A 26357-nucleotide genomic window follows, 5' to 3' on the forward strand; every position below is an offset into this window, starting at 1 on the left:
GAGTAGGCAGCAGGGTTTGTTGCAGGGATTGGTTCCTGGGTTAGTGTTTCTGTTGTGTGGTGTGAAGTTGCTTATGAGTATTTGCTTCAGGTTGGGGGCCTGCCTCCCATTTTCCAGGATAGGTTGTGGTGGGCTTCTTTAGTATTTTACCTCTACATGAATATTACATTTAATTACATTATGGTCATTATTACCGAGCGGTTCAGCTATATTCACCTCTTGGACCAGATTCTGTGCGCCACTTAGGAGAATTGCCTCTCCCCTTGTGGGTTCCAGAACTAGTTGCTCCAAGAAGCAGTCATTAACGGTGTCTAGAAATTTTATCTCTTCATCATGTCCTGAGGTGACATGTACCCAGTCAATATGGGATAGTTAAAATCCCCCATTTTAATTGGGTTTTTGGTTTCTAGAGCCTCTCTAATCTTCCCGAGCATTTCACAGCCACCATCCCCAGCCTGGTCAGGTGGTCGGTAGATATCCCGACTGCTCTACCCTTATTATTCATGCAAGGACTTGTTGGTTTGATGATGTGCACTGGGGAAAAAAATTAGGGGTTAATTTGTGGACAGTGTCCTGGATAGGCTGGTATTGGTAACTGTTCTTCCTATTTCTGCAGTTAGGTGCCGTGTATCTGAGATACTGGACTGAAATGATTTCTGCTGGAGTACTTTGAAAAAATGGACTTGCTAGTGACGCTGCAAAGGTGCCAATCAAAGAAGTTTCTGGAGAAGAGAGGAAGCCCAGTTTTCAAATCTGGGAACCTTACTGGGCATTTTGGTGCTAATCTTGGTAATTAGGTGACTAAAAGGGGTATTTGAGTTATAAATGCACAGCTGGAAAACTCAGCTGCTCAGGTCTGAACTCTGGGCCCTGCACATCTAAGTGTAGTTGACACACTGGGCTAAGAACTGACTGGAAGGCCCCAATCATGTGGTAGGATATGCTGGTACAAGTCTCTGCATCCTTGTGGGGTGTAAGCCTAAATCTGCACACAAAACACTGCACCCACAAAGCATTGTCCCCACATTTATTGGGAGTGCAAACAAGTACATGAGTGCACAAATTGGGTAGCGAAATACAAATGGGCTAATTCTACCTACAACCACTTGTACACAGAGATTTAAAGGTCATAATAGAGCCAGGTGAACATTGGGGCTTTATGCTTTGTTAATTTGCTTTCTGGTGCTTCTGCGTGTGACCGGCATATTTATAGAATCAGTAGCTTCATGTACTGTATTGTCTACTGCCCTGGCCGCCATGATTAATTGTGCATAAAATTGGTTCTGTTATCTATTGTTTTTTCCTTATTTTAAATGTACTGGATGTTTCCTAAAAATTGTTTTCAGGTTTATAATTGCATATAGAGTTCTATAAAACTCATTATGAATCACTTTAATGGCTCTGGGCTGTGCACTGTCTATTTGAATATAGACAAGAAAAGAGGCTATGGATTGCATGCAAGTTACAAAACACAATATTAAGTTTCAACAAGTATTCCTCCATCTGCTGTCTGTTCATGCACTGTGAATGAGAGCGAGGAGGTGGGAACCATTCTCATCATTGTAAGTATCTCTGAAATAAATGGTAATGAGCACAACGTCCTCCATGACTTAAGTACATGACACTACTTGATCATTTATCTATCCCACTTTGTATTCAAAACTGTTTCCATTGTTTATAGCCAGGTTCATTTCAGGAATGCATCCTGCTCCTCTGTCTTTTTATCATTTATGCATCCCCATTTTATGGAACCAAAGTGAGGCCAAGTTTTCACCAGGTTGGAAATGTGACTTTTGACTCCGGGTTGTTAAAAATGCTACGTGATGGGGGTGGGTGTGTGCAAAACAGTCCCTAGGGAGATCACACCATCCACATGGAGACAGGTGGGAAGGTGCTGCCCCTCAGATATCACTGCACATTTTCCTAACTCGCCAAAGCCTACATATCACAGTCATGAAACCCACTCTGAGAGCTGCTTCTGGGAGCAGAACCTCCCTTTAGGATTCCACTTCCCCTCCCCAGCCAGAGAGTCAGTCAGATCGGAGAGGTCCTGAGGGTCCCAGGCCTGCAGTGGATTCTCAGTGAAGCAGTGGCCTCGCCTTTCCACGGGAGCAGCAGAACGGGCAATGTTCTGCAGCGGGAGCTCTGCTTTAAGAAGTACTCACTCACATGGGGGTGAGAGGACTCCGACCCACAAGCTGGTCTTGAATCCTGCCCTTGAACAGAACTGTATTCTGGGGCATACCAACAAATTCCCAGTGAGTGGTCAGCAGACTCGCACTCTGCTTTGTGCACGTTGGTGAAATATCTTTTGAATGAAATATTCACTCCCTGCCTGCAGAAGTTGTTCAAGGCTGAAACAGCAGCAGAAAACTGGTTACTTATAAGGGCGAGAACATGTAAATATCCACTGTCTTTCTGTTTGTATCTGGACATCCCGCCCAACCATCAGTAGCAAGAACACAGCTTTTCACTCACGTGAGAGCAATTTGTGTATAATCAAAGAATTGTAGGACTGGAAGGGACCCTGAGAGGTCATCTAGTCCAGTCCTCGGCACTCACAGCAGGGCTCAATATTATTAAGATCATCCCTGACAGGTGTTTGTCTAACCTGCTCTTAAAAATCTCCAGTGATGGAAATTCCACGACCTCCCTAGGCAATTTATTCCAGTGCTTCACCACCCTGACAGTTAGGAAGTTTTTCCTAATGTCCAACCTAGACCTCCCTTGCTGCAATTTAAGCCCATTGCTTCTTGTCCTAGCCTCAGAGGTTAAGGAGAACAATTTTTCTCCCTCCTCCTTGTAACAACCTTTTATGTACTTGAAAACTGTTATCATGTGTGGAAGCAGGGAAAGAATTAACAAGGATTTGAAGGGATCTTAATGCATGTCAGTTAGTTAGCATGAGTTAGGCTAGCAGTGACCCTAATTACGTGAGATTTGTAGAAGCAAGATAATGTGAGACAGACGAACGAACTGTGTAAAAGGTTATTACGACCTTGCAATGTTAACCAAATTTGCAGGCTTGCTTTTTCTAGTAGTGAGACAAATAAGATAGCAGAAAGGCTTATGTATAAACAAATGCAATTGTTTCTCTTTTACTGTCTCCATTATTGCTAGCTATTGTCTGTAACAAAGGTATAAATGCTTGTTGTAATTGTTTACCAATTGAGAGAGACCTGTCCGGGACAAGGGGCAACCCTGTTTCCTAGGACACTCCCTCCCTCTATTGTAATTACTAGAGAAAGAATAAAGTATTTGATTTTGCTGCACCCAAACAGAAAGCGAGAACTGAGTTTTTCTCCGACACATGTCCCCTCTCAGTCTTCTCTTCTCCAGACTAAACAAACCCAATATTTAAAATCTCCCCTCATAGGTCATGTTTTCTAGACCTTTAATCATTTTTGTTGCTCTTCTCTGGACTTTCTCCACATCTTTCCTGAAACATGGCACCCAAAACTGAACACAATACTCCAGTTGAGGCCTAATCTGCGCGGAGTAGAGCAGAAGAATGACTTGTGTCTCGCTTACAATGTTCCTTCTAATATACCCCAGAATGATATTCACTTTTTTTTGCCACAGTGTTACACTGTTGATTCATATTTAGCTTGTGATCCACCATGACCCCCAGACCCCTTTCCGCAGTGCTGCTTCCTAGGCAGTCAGTTCCCATTTTGTGTGTGTGCAACTGACTGTTCTTTGTCCTTATTGAATTTTATCCTATAATGTAGCAGAGGGTCAATAGACCTGGGCAGAGAGGAAGTGAGGAAGTGAGAAAGGAGCCATCCTAGTCTCCTAACTGCTGCAGGCTGCAATTTGAAGACAGCTACATCACCACCGAGCTGAGCAGCCTCTCTATTCCAGGAACTTTTTCATCAGCGTGGATTGTTCCAGAGCCTAGCACAGGGGTGCTCAGATTTTTCCACAGCATGGAGTACATCTTATAAGAGAGCTTCTCTCACAGACACCTCACTGCGTGGACCACCAGCTCTGGTGTTCATTGAAAGTTAGCCCTGAGGCAACTGTAATTGCTTATGTGGAAAACTCACATTAGGAAAGCGTTTAATGTGTTTTAGCATCGTTTAATGCAATCTAGCAGATGGAAACTAGGAACAGGAGCCAGCACCATGTGAGCAACCAGCCCTTCACAGACCACAGCGGTCCATGGACAACAGTTTGAGAACCTCTGGGGTCTTTCATACAAAAGAACAGTTAGCACCAGCAAGCTAATGCCTTAGATCAAATGGCTGCAGAGCCACAGTATGGGCTGTGTTATATACATTGAACTGAGGACAGAGCAGTGCCGAACTCAGAGGGTTCTACTTTACATGTGAACATGCCCTTGAATTTTGATGCCTTCTAGCTTTGTCTCCTCTCAATCGCCCTCCATTCTTCAAAGATTCACTTTGAATTTGGGGTTTAGACAAACCAATAAATCTCCAGGTGAACCCAAAGTTTCATATGGCTTCATGAAAGGCTAAAAACCATCAAAGGCTATGAATTATCCATTCATTCTGATGTCATGGGATAAGAATGGAGGTGCTCTCATGGACTGGTAACTAGTTAAAAGATAGGAAATAAATGGTCAGTTTTCAGAATGGAGAGAGGTAAATAGTGGCATCCCCCAGGGGTCTGTACTGGGCCCAGTCCTATTCAACATATTCATAAACAATCTGGAAAAAAAGGGGTAAACAGTGAGGTGGCAAAATTTGCAGATGATACAAAACTACTCAAGATAGTTAAGTCCCAGGCAGACTGCGAAGAATTACGGAAGGATCTCTCAGAACTAGGTGATGGGGCAACAAAATGTCAGATGAAATTCAGTGTTGATAAATGCAAAGTAATCCACACTGGAAAACATAATCCAACTATACATATAAAATAACGGGAGTCTAAATTAACTGTTAACACTCAAGAAAGAGATCTTGGAGTCATTGTGGATAGTTCTCTGCAAACATCCACTCAATGAGCAGCGGCAGTCAAAAAAGCGAACAAAATGTTGGGAATCATTAAGAAAGGGATAGATAATAAGACAGAAAATATCATATAAATCCATGGCTATTAGCCAGGTTGAGCAGGGATGGTGTTCTTAGCCTGTTTGCCAGAAGCTGGGAATGGGCGACGGGATGGATCACTTGATGACTACCTGCTCTGTTCATTACTTTTGGGGCACCTGGCATTGGCCACTGTCGGTAGACAGGATATTGGGCTAGATGGACCTTTGGTCTGACCCAGTAGGGCCGTTCTTATGTTCTTATTCAAACTCCTAAGTCAGCCTAGGCTTGCTCAGTATGCTCAAGAATCTTGCAGGAGCTGAACCCGAGCTGAATTTCAAGTTTGTAACAAACAGAGAAACCAAGCACATGTAGTGTTATTGTGGGTTTCACTCTGGACAGAGCACGGAGAGGCGGCCTTAAATCTTAGATTCCTTTTGTCATCTCAGATTATTCTTCTACCAATCTGTATGTTCCCAATGCTCTCTCTCGTTCATTTTTCCTTACAAGTACATGCTAAAACCAGATTCTAAGAAATCAGAATAAATTCAAGATGCCCATTTCACCAACCATTGATCAGATCAGCTAAATCAATTTTGTTCAGAATTATATGCTCATTTACAAAAACAAATTCCTCTCTTTGTTCAAACATTAAGATAGTTAAGTCAGTGACTAATTCCCTACATATTAATCACTGATCAAGATATGACATATTATTAATAAGGGAGCTCAAATTGGCAAGAAAATGCTTTTATCTAGACATATCCTTTTAATTCAAAAGTGAATTAAAGCTAGAAAAAGCAAATTATGTTACTGAATAAAATGGCGTCTGGGAAATTAAGCTAAATCTTAACATTTTCAAAGGCAATACTGGGAGTAGTATAATTTAATATTCTAAATGACCTGGATAATGAGCATATTGATCGAATTTGCAAATACACCAAAATGTAAGGTAATGAAGGCAAAGTCACAAGAGAATAAAGAAGACTACAGGAAAATGATATGAATTTTGTGAACCGGCATAAGGATGCCAACATGAAATTTCTCTGACTATGCAGTTATAAAATAGGTAACTGACGTCCATGTGTGAAAGTGATTTTCTGGGTTTAATTAATTTTATTTTATTTCTTTAGTACTGTTCTCTCTGTTTTGTTTTTTTTCCCATTTGGCCCTGACTAGACTAAGGAAATAAAGTTTTTGTAAAAAAAAGTGCTAGGTAACATGTTAATATATTTTAACCACCTCTGCGTACCTAGTCTAGACCTGATTTAACACCATTAAACGAGTGTTAGCTGATCCAGGTCAATGCGATACATTTTTAGTAGTGCAAGGTGGTGTGTGAATCACTACATTAAGTTCTAAGTGCTATTTAAAAAGGAGTTAATTAAAATGTGTTAGGCAACACTTAAAGAAAAGAATCACTTTTTATTCCTAGTCTAGACTGGCCCTTTGAGACAGAAGCGTTCCATGCTCTGCAGCCCTTTGTTCATCATCGTTCGGCACAGCAGAGGGCCAGCATTTCACTTCCACCCACCTCCAAAGGAGAGTCGTGCTGGGCTTCTGAGTCACTGCAGTTTTGAGAGGTGTCTCCAAATGTGATATTAATGGGCAGTGCATCTATGTCGCCGAGGTGAGATTTGGCCCATATAATTGATTACTCGTCTTTAAGGACTCTGATTGTTATTACCAAGGAAGCTAATGCCAGTTCATTTGATGCAATCCCTAACAGTGTCATCTTACTGTGAGCGACATTCTTTTGCAAGCTTTAGATTCCTGAGACTTTAGAAGTCACATTAGAGAATTCCTTTAAAAAATGCATGTTACTAAAAAGACAATCTTCTTGTACAACAGGAAATAACATACTGTATGCTCTACATTCAACCGCATTTTATGGCCCTCAAAAAAACTCTTTTTGTAGGGAAAAATAATTCCCCTCACTGGGAGGGTTACTCAGGGAAGTCCTGTGGCCTGTGTTCTGCTGGTGGTCGGACCAGATGATCACACGGGTCCCTTCTATGAATCTCTGATGCAGAACACGGCATTTCTGAAGCAGATCCCACTTCCTGTTGAAGTTTATTTTATTCTAAAATAGCTGTGCTCAGATTGTAGATGTGTAACCCACTGCTGGGTGTGTCTCATGGGTCCCCCTCTCTGCAGAGGATGTAAGTTAACAGAGCCGCTGCTGCGGGAGCCACAGCTCCTTAGCTCAAGCTGTAAAAGTTTGTGCTTTTAGCTCGGGAGGTCCCCCACTGCATCCCTGCTGTTTCAGTCAAGATGGCCGCCATCACGGGTGCTTGAGCGTTATTTCTCCCTGCAGTAAATGTATGCTTTTCACTCTTTGCTGAACAGCCTCTGTTTCTTTAACCCCCGCACAGCTCATGTTCAGCTGATTACAAAGAGCTCAGTGCTTTGGGGTTTGAACCAGCCCACATCTTAATATTAAAAAAATTAATAAAATGCTATTTTTTTAAATGAACTTTTTTTCTAACCCCAATTTATTTGGCAATACATCAGCAAAGGGATTTCAGCAAATTGAACGAATACATTCATTTGTGTTCAGTTTCCAATCACACCCCCAGTGAGGTGTCTGCCAAAGACCTGACTCAGAATTTTTCTGTGTTATGAAAGTGGGCAGCGCAGTGTGGTCTCTGCTTGTCTCAAGTCCGAACACCCATGAGGTCAACTATGAGAGTGCTGCACAGCACCACAGCTCCCTTACCAACTTCCACATCTGCTACACAGAGAGAAGGCCATTGTCTCTCAATCAGAAACAAAATCCAAGGGGAGCTGTCATGCGGTGGGCAAACTTCAAGAGGTTCAGATGTACCCCAAAAGTTCCTGGACCAGAGTCTCAGCTGATTTACACTCTCTGAAGATCTGGCTCCATATGCTTAGTCTGAGCTAATTACATCTCTTCAATCTGCAAAACTGGGTTAGGAATCTCACCCCAAAAGCATCTCCTGAGATACTCAGCACTTCCGGCTTCAGGTCAGGCTTGAGAGCAGCAGTATTTTTTGCAGTATGTTGGCAATCATATACCAGACTTGGCCAGAACTAGGAACTGGAGAGGTGGAAGGGAAAAGAAAAGCAAAGAAAAGAAAAGCTAACTGGATTTTTTCCAATTACAAAACAGATTCAGGTCTGGATCAATGTGAAATTGGACTAAGGATCAGACAAGTTCTTACTTTAGCTGAACCAGTTCCCTTGCCAATAGTTTTAACTTTCCTACCATTCCAAATCATAGATACATTAATTACATCCTTTGAATATAGCTAGACTTCCTCACGGCAAGTATTTACACCTTTCATCCCAGGTCTTCCAAACATTAAGTCTTATGACACTATGATACCCGTTTTACAGAGGGATAAACCAAGATTTAGCAATATGTATAAAGTCAGAGAGCAGAGAGTATAAAGTCAGAGACTCTTGGCAGAGTCAAGAACACACCCTAGGAGTTTCCTACTCTAGACTCTCAGGTTATGCCTACTCTCGAAGCTAAGGATGGGATTCCTAGTTAGCATAGACATGGTCATGGTAGCTCTCATCAACGTAGCATGCTAAAAATAGTCATGTAGCTGGGGTAGCACAGGCAGAGGTGAGCAGCGGCACTGGTTAGCTGCCCGAGTACGTATCCTTGGGGTCCAGATGGGTTTGCCCTTTGGACAGTGAGACTATGCCCATGCTAGCTTGATGAGAGCTAGTGCAAGTATGTTGATGCCGGTTGGGAATCACACACCCCAGCTCCAAGTGTAGATGTCTTACTCTAGAATTCCTGGATCTCATTCTCTTCCCTGAAACAAGACGGGAAGCTTCCACCACAATTTCCAGAACAACATTCTGGCCAACTCCAAGGGTTAAAAAAAATTCACAAGTCAGCCCCATAATATCATGAGATTTGCTTAAAGATTAACGTGTTTAAAAATAGCTATTTTGGGTTTATTTTTATTTGTTTTCTGGTGTCATAGCATTTTCATGCTTTCTCCACAATTAAGATGGCTAGAAAATTGCATTAAAGAAAACTAAGCTGTAAAATAAGCTGTAACATAATTACATAACTCCAGGAGCTGGGACTACAAGAAAAGCACAAAATATTGTGAGATTCATGATATAATTGTGAGAATTGGCAACACTGGATCACATCATGTTTAGTGCAACCCTATTGCTTCAATGATCATTAATTACTATCTTCATTGAAATTCACCTTGTTGATTTCACCTTGACAAATTGGAGAATTGGTCCAAAACCAAAAAGATGTAATTCAATAAAGACCAGAACAAAGTACTGCACTTAAAAAGGAAAACAAACAAACAAATGCACAACTACAAAATAGGGAAAAACTGGTTAGACAGTAGTGCAGCAGAAAAGGATCTGGGAGTTATAATGGATCACAAATTGAATATGGCTGAGGGAACTGGGATTGTTTAGTCTGCAGAAGAGAAGAATGAGTGGGGATTTGATAGCTGCTCTCAACTACCTGAAAGGGGGTTCCAAAGAGGATGGATCTAGACTGTTCTCAGTGGTAGCAGATGACAGAACAAGGAGTAATGGTCTCAAGTTGCAGTGAGGGAGGTTTAGGTTCGATATTAGGAAAAACTTTTTCACTCGGAGGGTGGTGAAGCACTGGAATGGGTTCCCTAGGGAGGTGGTGGAATCTCCTTCCTTAGAGGTTTTTAAGGTCAGGCTTGACAAAGCCCTGGCTGGGATGATTTAGTTGGGAATTGGTCCTGCTTTGAGCAGGGGGTTGGACTAAATACCTCCTGAGGTCCCTTCTAACCCTGATATTCTGATTCTATGAGCCAACAGTGTGGGATGCAGTTGCAAAAAAGGTTAATATTCTGCAGTCTATTGACAGGAGTGTTGTATCTAAGACACAAGAGTTAATTGTTCCAATCTATTCAGCACTGGTGAGGCCTCAGTTGAAGTATAGCGTCATGTTTTGGTCACCACAGTTTAGGAAAGATGTGGATAAACTGGAGACAGTCCAGAGGACAGCAACAAACATGAAAGATTAGAAAACTTGACCTATGAGGAAAGGTTAAAAACATTTGGCAAGTTTAGTCTTGAGAAAAGAAGACTGAGAGGAGACCTGATAAGGGCTCTTCTAAAGGGGACAGTGATCAATTGGTCTCCATGTCCAATGAAGGTAGGACAGGAAGTACTAGGCTTACGGGAGAGATTTAGGTTGGCTAAGGAAAGATTTTCCAACTCTAAAAGTAGTTAAACTTTGGAATGTGCGTTCAAGGGAGGTTATAGAATCCCTGTCATTGGAGGCTTTTAAGAACAAATTATACAAATCCCTGTGTCAGACGGCCTAGGTTTACTCGGTCCCGTGTGAGTGCAGGGGGCTGGACTAGATGACTTCTCAAGGTCCCTTCCAGGCCTACATTTCTATGGTCCTGTAGCAATGTATAAATAATTACTTTGGATAATATAAATACAAATAACATTTGAGAATAGTTTCTCCAAAGGCCTGATCCAACTTCAAAGACCTGTGAGCACAGTTCAGGTTAGATATCATCAGATAGTAACGTATTTAAAATCTTTACTGAACAAAGGATAGTCAGCAAATGGCTCCTTCCTCTCCAGCAGATCTCTGACCCACTAATACAGTGGAGTAAACCAGTTTAATCCAAAGATCTGAAGTGTGTTTTTGAGGAGCTGAGAACCAAAGCTGAGTCCAACATTACCACATTTACCAAGAAAGAGAAAAAAGTAATGCCCAGATCTGGTTCAGGCCTTTATATTAATTCAGCACCAATCAGCAAAACTTACTTGAGGCTTAGCAGCTCCGCTCATTACACTACATGCCAGAAGCACTAAGACAAAGGTCTGTGGAATTATCAGGTCATAATAATGTCATGAGGCACATTAGTCATGTTTACAGTCCAGCAGGATTCATATTTCATTTTAAAACATGATTCAATCTTTATATCACAGTAAGAAAGAAAAGGAGAAAACAACATGCCTGTAAAACACTAGACCAATTAAATGAATTTCTAATCGCAAGCACATGCTGGCTGTTTTTGGGTAATGCCACATTTTCCGATCTCAGGTGCAATGCTCTGCTTCTCTGAGACCCAAAATTATGCTGGAACATGACTACAGAAACAAACCAGTTGCTAAATGACAGTTCCAATCACATTTAGGTGTAAGATAATGATCTGAAGGACAAAATGGCACAAAAAGGGAGGAGACGATGACGTTACAAGAAAAGGAGCAAAGTGCATCCTTTACTCTTTTAGTTTAACAGGTCTCTTGCCCTGCCACAAACAACACTTCTCTGCAGACTTTCAAACGACCTCCATTTGCAGGGAAGTTCAACAGAAACCAGCTTCAGGAATCACCCTTGGCTTCCGCCAGGGACCATTACTCTGACCAGGCTGAAAGTGATAAACCTGCTTTACTTTATAGCTCTTCCCCTGGAAGACACTATGGATAAAAAAGTTGATAGATTTTGATATCCTAATTGCTCATCTAATGTATTTTTAGTAGCAATTCCTGCATTCTCCTTCCATTTCATAAGCACTAACCGAGGGAAGTTGAAGGGAAGAGAAAAGAAACCTAAGGGTAAAGTTATGGAAACCTTTATCGCATGAACCAATTCTTGCTTCTGTCTGTCAACATGTTCTGGATCAAGCTAGAATTCTTTACTTCCCTCTACATCTTAGCACCTGATTTAACTAATCAGGAGCCATTTGCAATGCAAACTGAAGGCACTTGTAATGTCTCAGGAGGACACTGTAATGCTCATAATGATGCGAAAGCTAAAACTAACAACCGGGAAGTGATGGGCTAACCTGCTCAGGAAAAGCAAAGGGGGGGGGCGGTATCTGCTAAAGAAAAAGCATGATGCTGCTCGAGGAAATGCATCTGCCCCAAAACACGTTCAGACCGTCAACAAGTTGTCTTGGCGGCTCTCAGAAAGATAGACAAACTAAAAGGAGTATCCATCCTTCAGTATTTATCAAAATCTGAACACTGACAGTGAATATATGGAAAGGGAAGGGGCATGATTCTCATCTAGAACCACAAGTTATTGGGCAGGGGTGAAACTCTTTGGCCGGTGTCCTGCAGGGGGCCAGACGAGATGATTACAATGGTCCCTCCTGGCCTTAAAATCTATTAATCTGATCTTGCAACTGACATGGTCTTTCTTAACACAGTGGTCCCTATATTTTTACCTGTGCAAACTACATGTCTATGGTAATGTTACATTTATATATTTACTGTCTTTGATGCTGAAGGGTACGCTATATTGGAACTAACTAGCTGGGCTGGATTGAAAGCAATATATAAAGAGATATATAGGCATCAGAACAAAGCAGATATTTGTGATGGCACCTGGATGCCTTTTATCACTTATAAAGTAATGATGAATCAGCATTACAGTGGCATAAATCACATGGTCAGGAAAAGAGCTGCTGGAAGTTTAGGAAGGTCTGGCATGAAATATGTTTGTTCAGTCTTGATTAAATTCTTTTCACTGACATATAGACACTCCGCACAATTATACATATTTATGTGCATCTTTTGTTAATGCTTTTGTTTTTATTTGAAACCATTGTTTTCTGCAGCTGTCAGATGGGATGATTCTGCTACCTTCTTCCAGTCTATCCACCAGCCAGCTGTACTTTTATACCATGCTAACAATCATAGCGTTTGAGTGTTTCACCCCGGTCCAGAGAAGGGTGAGAAAAATGACAACAGAGAGACGCAGCATGAGGAGAGGTTTAACAGACTAGCGCTCTTCAGAATGGAGACAAAGAAGAGATGGACAGGATGGAGGTACATAAAATAAAGAATGGGATTGAGACGGTCATTTGGTCACTTTATCCGTTCTCTCTCATAATACAAGAACAAATGGACAGACACTCATTATACTAGGTCCCTTCCAAACACAGTCTTAAAGGGATTTTAAAAGGGATTAAGCTAAACTGGAAAAAAGCATTCTTATTCTGGAATAAAGGTGTCCAAATGGGGCTTATACCCAAATCACTAATTATTCCAGATTAGCTATTTCAGTAAATGTCCAAGCGTAGGCAAACCCTCACATTTATACCCACTTGAACACTCCTTTATGGTACCAGAGGTGTGTGAAGTGGCGTTAGGGTAAGTGAGAATTTGGGCCTAAGTGAAATTAAAAGGTAACCTGTAAAACTGATAGAAGAGAATATTCTTGCACGCACCAGTGTAAAATGTGGTATCCATTGGCACAGGCCATTACTGAGGCAGAGAACTTCAAATGTTTTCTCTTGGATGATGATAACACAGAAGAATCCTCATGCTTCAGGCCACAAACCAACTACTAATTGCCTATGGCTGGAGGAAACCTCCCTCCAAGTTCAGGTTGCTGAATAATGACCTGTTAGGAGGGTTTTATACCTTCCTTTGATGATCTAGAAACAGCCACTGTCAGAGAAACAACAATGGTCTAATTCCTGTTCCAAACACCACAAACTGTATTGTAAACAAAGAGCCAGTGTCATCAGCTCAAAGAGTTGGCAATGTTTGTTGAGTCTTCTTTGTAAGATACAGAGAGACTCTGCACCGTGTCAAAGGCAGTGTATAGCACACGAGTGAGCAATGGGTGCAGAGTCAGGAGAGGCAGCAATCTCACTATTTTATCTAATTTCTTGTTTCCTTCACAGATTTTTTCCCTCATAACATCTGGAGTAGAAATGAAGTGCCCACCTCCAGGATGAATACAATAGTTATTATTTAGCAGGCACTTACATCCACAGTACATTGTGGTGAAAATGTCAGAAAGTTGGGGTAATGTGTTTGTTTGAGGATAAGTGCAGACTGCTGGTGTACACAGACGGCTCACAATGATTTAACTCATTTTCCCTTATGCAATCTGTACCCATTTTCCCTAACGTATAGCTGCTTTTATTCAACAATACAATATAGTAACTAGTAACAGAGGGGTAGCTGTGTTAGTCTGGATCTGTAAAAGCAGCAAAGAGTCCTGTGGCACCTTATAGACTAACAGACGTATTGGAGCATGTGCTTTTGTGGGTGAATACCCACTTCGTCAGATGCATGTCGAAGTGGGTATTCACCCACGAAAGCTCATGCTCCAATACATCTGAGAGTCTATAAGGTGCCACAGGACGCTTTGCTGCTAATATAGTAACTAGACATTAACTTTATATCAGCCAGCCGTCAGTTCAGCAGAGACCTCAGAACTTTTCTTGGTGACAATCAATATGCTACTGAAGTACCACATATTTTGGTGGTTTGAATACCAGTGTGGACTAATTAAAGGTTGTGAAATTCAGGATTAGGAATCATCTGCTGAACTGATGTTGATTTCACTGGGGCTATTTCCAGAGTAAGCGATTATCTAGGTGAGTAAGCATGGCAGATTGTCTCCGATTGTTTTCTATTCTGGGACACACAGAACAACCTGTGTATCAAGATATTTAGGATAAATGTAGCAGGTCTGATTCTTATCTCAGTAAGAATGATGCAAATTAGGAGCAACTCTACTGAATGCAATGGAATTACAGTAATATAAGAAGAGAGTGAGCAAGATTAGAAGCCAATCTAGTAAATAAAGAGTTACGTCCAGTTAGAATCCACCTCTGCATTTTGGTTGCATGTTGACTTATGCAGTTGGATATAGGGATAAATGGTGTCTTGGGAGCTGAAGATAAGGGGCTTACAAAAATCTAATTTTATGGTGCATTCTCTTAAAAATTTATTTTATTTTAAAAAGCATTGGAAATTAAACACATTACTTAACCTAATTACTGCCCCAAAGGCAGCGGTGAATAATATTAACGGAATCTTTTTTTTCATGGCAGGTAGTTACTGGCAAATTAATCAAGTGAATTAATTAGATGCATTAAAGTGTACAGCACCAGCTAGTACTGCAGAAACCAGAGGTTGTGATGAAAATTTGATTTTGTCGACACTTTGACACTTTGAACTGGGTCCATGCAACATTTATCAGAACACCTCCAGCAAAAGGGTCATTTAAATTCAGTGATATGCATTGTAAAAACTCCCTCCTCTGCTCCAGCCAGACTGATTAGCATCATGTCCCAGTATCTCCTAGCTAACCTTTCACACTGTACCAGGTATTGGATATTTTCAGTTTCATAGTGTTTGGCAGCTATGTTCCCTTCCTCCTACCCAGAGTTTTCCCCTTCTTTCCTTCCCTTTCCAACGATTTGCAAGAATCATTCTGGATAACCCATTTCCTGGAAATCCCCCAAATCCTGTTCACAACAGAACAGAAGCCAGGAGTTCTTGGCTCCCAAGCCCTGCTCAGTTCACTAGACAATGCTGCCTCCCTTACATACACGTCAAACAAAAGCTACCTCCGTGCAATTTTGCATAAGTTATGTGAACTTTGAAACAAGCAGGAGGGATAGCCCAGTGGTTTGAGCATTGGCCTGCTAAACCCAGGGTTGTGAGTTCAATCCTTAAGGGGGCCACTTAAGGATGTGGGGCAAAAATCTGTCTGGGGATTGGTCCTGCTTTGAGCAAGAGGTTGGACTAGATACCTCCTGAGGTCCCTTCCAACCCTGATATTCTAAGTTTTTTCCTACAGACATTTAGCAATACATGTTTTGCCCTGTTCCACTTAGAACCAAAACTATAAGTCACATAACTGGAGAGTATGAGATTTTCTAGTGCTTCAATCAGCCTTCATCCATGATACATATTTCATTTGATACCTACTCCTAAGCAATTACGTTAATTGAACTTGCTTATGTCCCATAGCGACCACCCTTCTAACAGAGCCAAACTTCCCCTGAAAGAACACTGCACATTTTCAAAGAAATAAAAGCTTTGTAAATCATGAGTGTGCTAGAAAATTTGAGTGTTCTCATAAGTGCTTGTTAGAGGGCGGAAAAGGGAGGAATTGCAGATCCTTAGTTCTCCTTTGGTCTGTGGCAGCACAAGTCAGAAGTCACACTGTGCCAACCAATCAAATTTACTAGCTGGGATACTTAGCAAACTCTACTGTTGCCCAGGTTACTGCATACAGTACCGAGAGCCTGATCTTGGGAAGAGCTGAGTACCCTCCCTTCCCACTGAAGATCTGGTCTCTTGACATAAGTTACTTGAGGGCAGGGCCTGTATCTCCTCTTTGTGCCATTCAGTCCCACCTCACTCTGTGTGCTCCATCGTTAGGTTTGGAAGGATTAGATTTTCATCAGTAAATGTCGGTACACATCAATTTCACCGTCCACACACAGACTGACAACAAAATATTTTCATCAAAACCTACAGAAAGGCTAAGTAAGAAAAATGCTGCTTCCAGTTTGATTTATGGATATTTACTTTGTATATTTTGACATATGATGCTTATGATTTGTCTTTTAATGGTTATAAAGCTTTAACTTTTTGAATCACAGCATCATTCAGTAATCATGGTCTGACACGCCCCCCCCTCATAATCTCACACAACTGTGAAAATATAAATATATAAAAACCTAAAAAAATTGCTTAAAAATAAACATTGATATTATCCATTGAAATTATAGAAAATCAAAATCCAATTCTGTTAAACCTCATTAGAGTTAATGACACTAAAGTCACTGGTGAAACTCATTACTGCCTGTATGGTCTGGGAATAAGGGATGGGATCACACATAGTGACATTCCCACTTTGGTTCTATTTTCCCTGGAAAAAATGTTTGTTGTCCCCAGGGTTCAGTGTAATGTGGCAAACTTCGTACCAGGGAGCAACCTCCAGGTGCAAAAATATGCACAAGTCTGAGAAGAATAATAGAGAAAAGGTCAGAGAGGCAGCGGAGATCAGCACACTAATAAGCAATGTATGTATTCATTATTATTCACCAATCTTCCTCTCAGTAACTTCAGCCTATGTACTGGCATGGAAAATGCCAGATGAAAAATTCAACTGCTTCCTGTTGGTTCTGATAGGGAACCAACAGACCAGTTAAAGAATTGTAATTGAGTCTTCTGGGGCTTCTGCTGGGGACAAGGTGCCATGTTTGTTTATCATTCCCACAAGCTCCTTCTAGCGATTCTTGGGGTTTTTGGCCATGGTGCTAGACAGAGCATCAATATTTTTCAGAATTGCAACTTCACGACAGATTGGCCCAGCCTAATCCCTAGTGCAGATTTCTTCAACCACTGTCTGCTCAAGAAATGTCCAAGACTAGAAGAGAGAAGGCTTGCAGAACAGAACTGAGGTGCGCTAACAGAACTGCACACGGAAAGCTGCAGTATGTGCATTCAAGCTCCCTCTAGCCGGTGCTCTGAGGCCCGCACTTTAAAGAGTCACCCCAACGTTTCTTTGGAAAGGTGGCTGTCCAACTGATGTTGATTTGGTTGGTACTGCTGTTATTTTCTGTTTTGTTCACCTTTTATTCACATTAAAAATGCAACACACAGTGAACAAAACACATACAGATGTGCAAAACTTCCCCAAAAAAACACAAAAGTCAGGCCCATAAATCTTTTGAGGAAACTGGGCCAAGTTCTCAGAAAACATGGACCAGTGGTCCATTCTTCATTCCATAACACAAAACTCATTGCCTGGGATGGTTTTGATTAAAGTAAGAATGGGGCAGGGAGGGGGTGTTCAGATTTTGATTAGGTTCTGGCTGGGGTTCGGAATTTGGGTTCAAGACAAATCAGGGATAGGGTTTGGGTTTGGATTTGTTAGGCATTTTTTCAACTCAAGAAACTTAATCCTAGTTACATCTTTTAACCTGGTTTTTTAAAAAAAAACATAATTTCATACCCATATTTGAATCCAGAAATAGGTCTGGGGAGACTGACATGTTGATTAAGTCATCAGACAAAATGCTGATGTCTCTTTGGAATCAGCAGCAGCAAGGCAGCAGCTGTTCCTAAGAGCAATTTTGTCCCATGTGGTGGAGTTGGCAGGCAGAAAGTTAACATTTAGCTCCTGCAGGAGCTGAGCCCGTCAGTAACAGGTGGTGCTGAGTCAGCAGATATGCATTCTACCCACAGGATATGGATGGAAAGGAACTTCTGCCTTTACATTAATTATTTAATATACTTGACACAACCCTTATGTTCACAATCTGGGTCTGCACAGAAAACCTGTAAACTACCCCAGATCTCAGCAGATTTTAATAGTTACAGAACACGAAGGAAGAACTTGTCAACAACAGCAATTATTGAAAGCTGTTAGCACTTTCAGGCATCAATAGCTTTGCATGAAATCCCACTTTACCTCTGGCTCAGGCTCTCCGTTGGCAACGTCTGGCTATCCCGGGGCACGTATCGAGCAGAGCCAGAAGCAGAGTGGGCACATGGACAACCGTACTGGTCTCACCCAATCAAGCAAACATCTTGTGGGGGGAGCAAGACAGCTTCTCCAAATTTCTGGGGTTGGTATCAGAGTTCCAGAAGCAGTGATATGCCTCTGAAGGCACTGCCTCTGGGAACCATGTAACAGTTGATGTGTGTGCATAAGCAACTATTCAGGATAGCCACAAGTACAGTTCATCAGGTTTCCAACCAACACACAACCAGGAACAGCTCTGCTGGTGCTGACAGACAACCACCCCCTGGCTGAGGACAGCTATTTGTCTCCTGATAGCAGCACAAAACCACACCTGTTACTGGGATCGTCAGAGGGAATAACAGTGTTCCCCAGTAAGCTTTATGGTAAATGTCACTCCTGAATACATTTTCATAGCTAGGTTACAACTTTGGCCACAGTCAAAATGATGGATTTCTACTGTAAATACTTAACCCTTGGTGTCCCTTTCTAAGCCACAAAAACCTATTAAAATCTGCCAGTAACAAAGGGTTACATCGTTGTCAAGACTTGTGAGCACCGGGATTCTTATGTTGCAATTCCACACACATCTGCTGCTGCTGAATCTCTATAATGCCTGTCTGGAAGAAGGCTAATAAAACTGCACAGCTCTCAGTTACGTTAACATGAGCTACACCTACAGAGTGCTGAGGGGAGAGAGAGCCACCTTTACCACAGCCAGGTCACTGCACTGCTGCCTCTTTCGCTGTACAGCACCAGCAAGAACAGTTTGGAAAATGCCAGCAGAAAATTCTCGACAAAAGTCACAAGGTCCAACTTTATATTTGCTTCTCTACCATGAAGGGGCCAGTCAGGGCTTCCCAGTGGAAAGCAGAGACACATTGTGATACTTTGAGAACACACGGCCCCAGAACAAAACTCTCCGGCTTGTTTCCCCGCTCCATTACCCAGCGTGACACCACAGCCACTGTTACCAGCTGCACACATGAAGCCCTTGCAGTGGACAGCAGCTGGTTTTCTTGGTCCTACCAAACCCAGGAATATCACCACATAGTCTCCTGGCACCTTATCTATTCACTTGCTATTTACATATATACAGAGATCTCTCTTTTACAGAGCATTTCTGGAACAGCAAGGCATGGAGTGGGAGATGGTTCCTGCGATGTGAGAGCTGAAGACTGTATGAACACCCACAGTGTGAGGGATGCCAGAAGGAAGTCTGGAAGTGCCACTAAGTTTTTGGTAACCAGCCAAAGTTCCTGGATCACCCAGTGCTAGGAATACACCTAAGGCCTTGGTCCCACTAGATGTCCTGGCAGGCCAGCCCTGCACTCCCTGGTCTCTGCCTGCACAGAACAGATATCAGGCCTGTGTTCCTGTGTGTCCCATCCCACACCTGAACTCAGGTCTCTGGAGTTTAAGGGCTACTGCATTAAACATTGAAGAGGCTCCAGAAGAGACATTTTAAATGAAGACAAACAGTCCCTGCCATGATTTACCCACATGCAGCCTCTGCAAGCTTTTGTAAAGCAAGTAAAAGCTGATAGAGCAAACCTCTCCGGCGTATCGATGTTACGCGCCGTCCTACTCCGCCCCTTCCATGCTGAGAGCGCTCAGCAGCAAACATGGCCGAACACTTGCAGTGCTACTGCCAGCCTCATCCCCTGCCGCTCAGTCACTGGTCTGACTTTCCGGTTTCACATCCACTATCGCAGGGAGATGGGAGAGAAAGAGGCAGGTAATTGTGCCTAAACTCAGAGTCAATGGCTCCTTGAGGCCTGTCACATTGGCTGCTGGTTGACCACCCTTGCCATGTAAAAGCAAGGCAGCAAGATATGAGACTTTCCATTACTGACTGGCCCAGGACTGACTACTGGCTCTCCTGGTCAGCAGGCAGGTGTAATTTGGAGAGGTGGGGGAGGGGAGAGGGTTGACACATTTAGGACAAAGGAGGAAATATGACTTTGGCAGGCTAATTTAAAGAAAAATGTCGGGTCTCTCCTGGGGAGAAGGGGCAGTGGAGGTCCGAGGCTAGCCACGGCAGAACTCCGCCCTCAGCATCCACTCTCAGGGCCTCCGGGCTTATTCGGAACCGTGCCCAATGTACCTCCATTTCCCCCGTACATTGTTACTGGATATTTTCCTCCGGCCATCCCTCCTCTCAGCAAACAACAGTCAAATACTCTGCAGCTGCACTCAGGCTTCCAGCCAACCACCACCAAGTGGGATCAAAATTAGCCAATAAAGTTGGACAGCACCTAGCTATTCCCAGCTACTCCCACAGGCTCTCCATCTCCGGCTCCTGAACGCTGCAGGGGAGAGAAAGAAACCAACCAACACAATAAAAATCATGGCACTAATATGTGATCTGCAAACCACGACATTGTTCACTTTGCTTCTAGGTTCTGTCTCTTCCTCCCAACTCTTCGTTTGTCCTGTACCCTTCGACTGCAAGCTCTCCGGGGCAGAGACCGTCTCCTGGTGATTGTTTGTCTGCACCTAGCACAGTGGGGTCCCCGTCTCAGCGGGGGTCTCTACCCACTACTAGTAAAAACAATAAAGAACTGATCTGTGCTACAGGAAGGCTGGAAGCACTGCAGGTCCATTTACAAGCCACCCCCCCCACATCCCAGAGTATTTTAACCTCAGCACTAGAATGAAAGGCAAAGGGCAGGCACATGAGGCTACCAGTTCTGTCAAGATCAACTTCTTCATATAAACTAGGATGAAACTTGTCTAGTCTAGAGGAAAAGAAACCCTGGAGCTGTCAGGCCAGTGTGCACACGCTGTTAAAATGTGCCTTCACAAACTTTAACAGTATTTTGCTTCCACCAAAATAATGAAAAGACGTATGGAAAGAGACACCTGACAGTAGTTTATGATTAGAAAAAACAACTCTGGCTGGTGCTGAGTTTAGAAGGGTAGGTTGTAAACCATGGCTAACAGCTGCCCACTCAGACAACCCACTAGGGACCTCCAGGACTGAAAGCACAAGTTTCAACAGCTTCAGCTAAAGAACCAGGCTCTGGAGCTGGGACTCTCCCAGCCTCACATCCTCTATGGATCAGGCACAGAGCAGAGACGAACAACCCACACTGAGCAGGAGGTTCCCACACACAGAGAAAAATTAATTCATTGATCTCCTTCCTGCCATGGGGTGGGTGGGTTCCCCCTAGGGCTCTGTCAGGAGAACAGGATTTCCTTCCCCTGCCCCCAGTGGGAAGCCCAGAGCCTCTGCATTGGCTCTGTGTTCCTGGTGACCCCACTCCCTGCCCAGGGACTGCCCCTGGCCACGGCTACCCTGGGGATCCCCCTTAAAGGGAGTTTCTTCCCTCCCCCATCTCCACGCTCAAAAGACAACCTTTCCCTGGTAAACTCTGCAGGCCACAAGGGGATGATGTGAGTTCTCCCTGCTCCACCCACTCCTTCCCCACACATCCGGTCCCGGCCCTCACCCCGTGCAGACCCCAAGAACATCACCAGGACACCACAAGGTCTGCTGCCATGTGGGAGGAGAGAGACCTGCACAGACCTCTAGGGGGCACAATCCTTATCCTCCACACCCCAATTTTTGTCTGTTGTATTACTCTCCTGGGAGAGGATTAGAAGGCAAGGGGGAAAGTCCCTCTCCCAGATGCTGGGCGCTGCAGTCACCAGCAGTGCTGATCATCAGCTTAAAAGCCATTTTCAATGCAGTATTTCAGGAGAGGAGGCACAGATGAGGTTCATTCATTTGGAGGAAGAAGAAAGCCTCCCATTCCTGGGAGCCTGTCGTTGGACCTACTGTGATAAAACATTTTGAATTTCTAGGCTGAAAACTTTTCCCGAACATAACAGTCAGTTCAGAGACAGGTCTCGTGCGCTGAATGCAAAGTTATTTTCTTTCTCAACATCTGTATGTGCCTTTCTTCTCCCAGCGAGCAGCCCTGGCAGCTGTGCTCACCCAGCTCACCCCCCAGACTCTAATGAGCTTTTCAGACCAGCTGAAATGGATGTATAGCAAACCACTCTAGCTGCGTACAAGTGCAAAGTACCTGTAGCTGAGTGAAAACACGTTAGGTGGGCAAAGCACAAGTCAATGTAAAATCATAAGAGACATGGGAAACATTGGGGTTAATTAAAAGTTGCAAGGAATCAAAAGCAATAAATGCTAATGAAGTCTTTAATCCAGTAAACATTTCTAACCAGTTCCTTAACAGCAACCCAACCGGAATACACTGGCCTGCTCAGATATGAGCTCTTCTTGCTTCTTGTGTTAATCCCATCTCATGGGGTCCCCTCCCTCCAAAGTGCTCTGTCCAACACCAGATCCTCTATCACACCCATGCGAACATGTCTTCCTTTATGACATCCCACCACTTCTTGCACTGGCCCCTGTCAGACTTGCTCTGCTGGACTCTGTTATCCATTTGAGGACTCAGGAGTCAGTGTGTGGTTTGTGAGTGAGCTTAAACACAAGAATGGCCAAACCATCATTTTCCCAAGCAAGCCACCACACCACCTTGCAATCACCCTCTTTCTGGGCGACACTACTGTCACACGAAGGAAAGGCATTTTTCTCCCCTTGGTTGTGACAGGCAGGATTTACTTACCACCAGCGAAGCTTTTCTCACAGGAGCGTGAGTTTGTTCTTTGTTGAGAGGGCATTGTTATTGTCTGGAGTGGTCTATGTAGCTCGTGTTTGATTACATCGCCCCAGTTCAACTGGGGGTTTGAGGCAGGGGGACGTATACTTGGATATGGAATTAATGCTTTTTTATCACATCCTACCCTAGATAATGCTGTCCATTACTCTTTGCTAAGAGTCATCATGACTCAGGCACAGATGGCAGCATGCTGTGAACTAGAAGTTTTGCCACTGCAGTAGCTGTAACGATACGGATCTTGTGCTGGCGTACAGCAAATGAAGGGCACAAAGGTTACTCTAAGTACTGACTCACTGTCTTGCTAACCCACCTTCAACAGCATCTCTTTGGTGGCACTCTTGGTCTGTGCGTGGGCCGCAGTGGGATTCCATACAACGTGATGAATTAAAATACTGCCAGGGTGACCTTTAAAAAAAAGAGAGAGAGAGAGAGAAATTGAAAACAGTGTTCGTCTACCCCAATATGGACTCTAGACTCGTCAATGAATCTGAGAGGATGTGGCTGTGGAGAGACTTTCCAGAGGAGACGGGGTGAATCCAGATTCTGACTGTCTTTGGGAAATGATGAAAAACCTGCCACTTTGAAATGGCCTTTCCACCCTCACAGGAATTAAATGCACAATACTGACACCCTCGCTTGCCCCTAACCCCTAATACTGACACCCCATCCTGCCCCAACCACTAACCCTGCCACCCCCTCCTGCCACTCAACCACTTCCAAACAATCCCTCCCCCCAAATCCTGTCCCGAGCAGAGGCCTGATCCCACAAATGGAGACGTGCCAGAGATTCCATGAAGTCCAGTAGGAACACTGCTATTGATTTTACATGGAAGACGTAAGAAGCGATGAGCAGAAATATAAACCCTAAGATAGACGAAAATACATAAAAATTTGCCTAAGAATAGAAAACAGATTGTGTCAATCAAATGGGATGTTTCGGGGTTAAAATAAGTAACAAGTATTGTTCCTTAAAGATCAGCATTGCCAGAGGACTCTCCCTTGTAGCTTATAGAAGATGCTTTTCAGGAGTACAATTTCCAAAAGTATTAAATCTGCTGGGAAGAGACAGCTAGGGGGAAGTAGAAGAATTCACAAGGATTGAGACAGATTAGATCTATGGACCAACCAAACAGAGCATGCAGGTAAGCAAGAAGTGAAATGTAAGGATGCTAAGAAAAAACAAACAAATGCAGCCAGTGTTCCAACCTGAAACCATGCACAAAACAGACAAGAGAAGAGCTCTAAAGCCAGTCACACAACGTAGTAGGAGTGTAAAGCAAAGGCAGAAAAGGCATTGGCCTGTACACAGACCTAGTGCTATGGAGCAAAAATCAGTGAAAGTGAGTTTGGCAATTTATAAGATACTCAGAAAAAAAATCTGTAAAATACTGTACTTGGGTTTCATTTAATGAACATTTTGTAGCAAAACTAAAATCAAACATAGCACAAAATACACTCGCAAGAGGGTCAGAACCCAGTTCTGCTGCATTCAAGGGCTCAGATTATTTCGCATTTTGCAAAATTAAACCCATAGTTGCTTGAAAAAAAAAATCCAAACCAGGAGATTTGTTTCATTCGTACTGAGATGTGCAGGGCCTAGTCACCTTGTTCTTGGCTGTCTGATAGTGCAGCCAGAAGAGGAAGCCTCTCCCATTGGGTAGGAGAGTGATCAAAATTGCCCCTGAGAAAAATGGAAGAAGCAACCTGAAAGCTTGGTCTTGCTTCTACTGAAATGAATAGAAGTTTGGCAATTTGTGTCTCTGGGATCAGTACTGGGCCCTGAATGTCGATCTTCCTTCTTGAACTTTCATAGATTCACAGAGTTTGCTCCTTCCCTGTGGCAAAGGAACTAGTCACAGCTTCCTGGCTCAGCCACCCAGCCCCAGTGGAAGTTAAAGCTGCAGAGGGGCACTGTTAGTTTGCTCCTCGGGTCTCTCAGGGCCCTTATGTCAGTGTCTCTTTGGGCCACAAGCCTTCCCCTCTCCTCCTAAGGCTCCTTCCCTCTGTGCCCCGGTCAGACGTGGGATTTCCATCCCGGGGGGAATCTCCAGCGGCATGACACAAAGTGGTAAGACCCGGACACTCCAGGCCATCGAGTTTAAGGCCAGAAGGGACCAGTGTTCTCAGTGCATAGGGGGGATTAACCCATTCACGGAAACAGAGAGTGACGTCTCTTGCTGCTGACAGAGTCGAGCGAGAGAAATAAATAATTAAACTCATGGGGAAGGTGGAGGTGCTTTGGGGATAGTACAGATTACCGCAGAGCAGCCATGAATTGTGCCTCCAAGTTAGAGGGATGCTGTCTGCTTCCCCATCCCCTTCCTGTCTGAACTCATTCTCACACGGCCCTGCTACAAGCAACACCTAACCTAAGCGTACTACTAAGGGCACATCTACACAGCGCTCTGGAGCCTGCAGGAGCCCATCTCCCACCCAGGCTTGCGCCCACGCTCTAACAGTAGCTATGTAGGAAAAGCTTTGAACTTACGGCTTGGGCTGGAGCTCGGGCTCTGAAGCTTAGTGAGGAAAGTTGGGCTTCGAAGCCTGAGCGCCAGCCCAAGCTGCAATTTCAAGGTGCTGTCAAATGCACAAAGTAACCAAACTGAACTAAGTCTGGCTGGGATGATTTAGTTGGGTTTGGTCCTGCTTTGAGCAGGGGGTTGGACTAGATACCTCCTGAGGTCCCTTCCAACCCTGATATTCTATGATTCTATGATTGTAACCTCCTGGGTCACGTCTACACAGCTATTTTAGAGAAGCAGCGTGAGCCCCGCTAATCTGAGTCCATCGACCTGGCCCGGGAGGCGTGCTGCCGCAGGTTCCGCATCACTAAGGAGTGATGTTTTTCCATTAGTTCAGTTTGTCTCCTTTGTGCATTTGACAGCACTGTATGTACAGACGGCTTCCCGGCTTCCCCGCAGAGTCAGTCCGATGCATCTGCTACTTGTATGGGTCTCTTGCAGCAACAGAGCCAGAACAACAGAGAGAACAATAGGAAAATGGGATAATAAAACAGTAAAAATTGTCCAGAGTAGGTGTAGGACCTGAAAATACCTTTGAACAGCTTATTGTTCAAAAGGGACTAGATCTGAAATTGGTGCTGTCCCTTTAAAATAAAAGGTACAGACTGATTCATATATATAAAGGGTCATATTGAGCTGTCAGGTTTTAGCAAAATTGTCCTTGACGCCAGTGGAAAGTGCTGTCTATAGCTGATAGAATCCTAGCGCAATATTGGGCCAACTGCAGATTGTGATGCATCTTGGAGGCAACATCTCCATTGCAGCTCACAGTATTCTCAATATTGCACAAACATGATGGTTTGGGCTTAGGCTCCTCTCCTCTTCTGCAAACACTTACATACATTCTTAACTTTTAAGAACAGTCCCATTGACTTCAGTGACACTAGTCACACGCTTCAATGGAAGCATGCACGTGTTTGCAGAATTGGGGCGTACGCTCAGTATCTTTTCCCTC

The 26357-nt window shown here is 43.5% G+C and overlaps 1 protein-coding gene across 8 annotated transcripts in view; it reads right to left on the minus strand.

Moving 5' to 3' along the window:
* HTR2C (5-hydroxytryptamine receptor 2C) overlaps nucleotides 1-26357 on the minus strand; it is a 653091-nt gene that overhangs the window by 112250 nt on the left and 514484 nt on the right. For all 8 annotated transcript variants that reach the window (XM_039488617.1, XM_039488616.1, XM_039488612.1 and 5 more), the window contains one exon: nucleotides 23191-23285. In XM_039488617.1, the coding sequence (XP_039344551.1) occupies nucleotides 23191-23285 (95 nt within the window). The remainder of the gene's footprint in view (nucleotides 1-23190; nucleotides 23286-26357) is intronic.

This window comes from Mauremys reevesii, linkage group 9 (genome assembly GCF_016161935.1).
Source record: "Mauremys reevesii isolate NIE-2019 linkage group 9, ASM1616193v1, whole genome shotgun sequence".
Lineage (NCBI taxonomy): Eukaryota > Metazoa > Chordata > Testudines > Geoemydidae > Mauremys > Mauremys reevesii.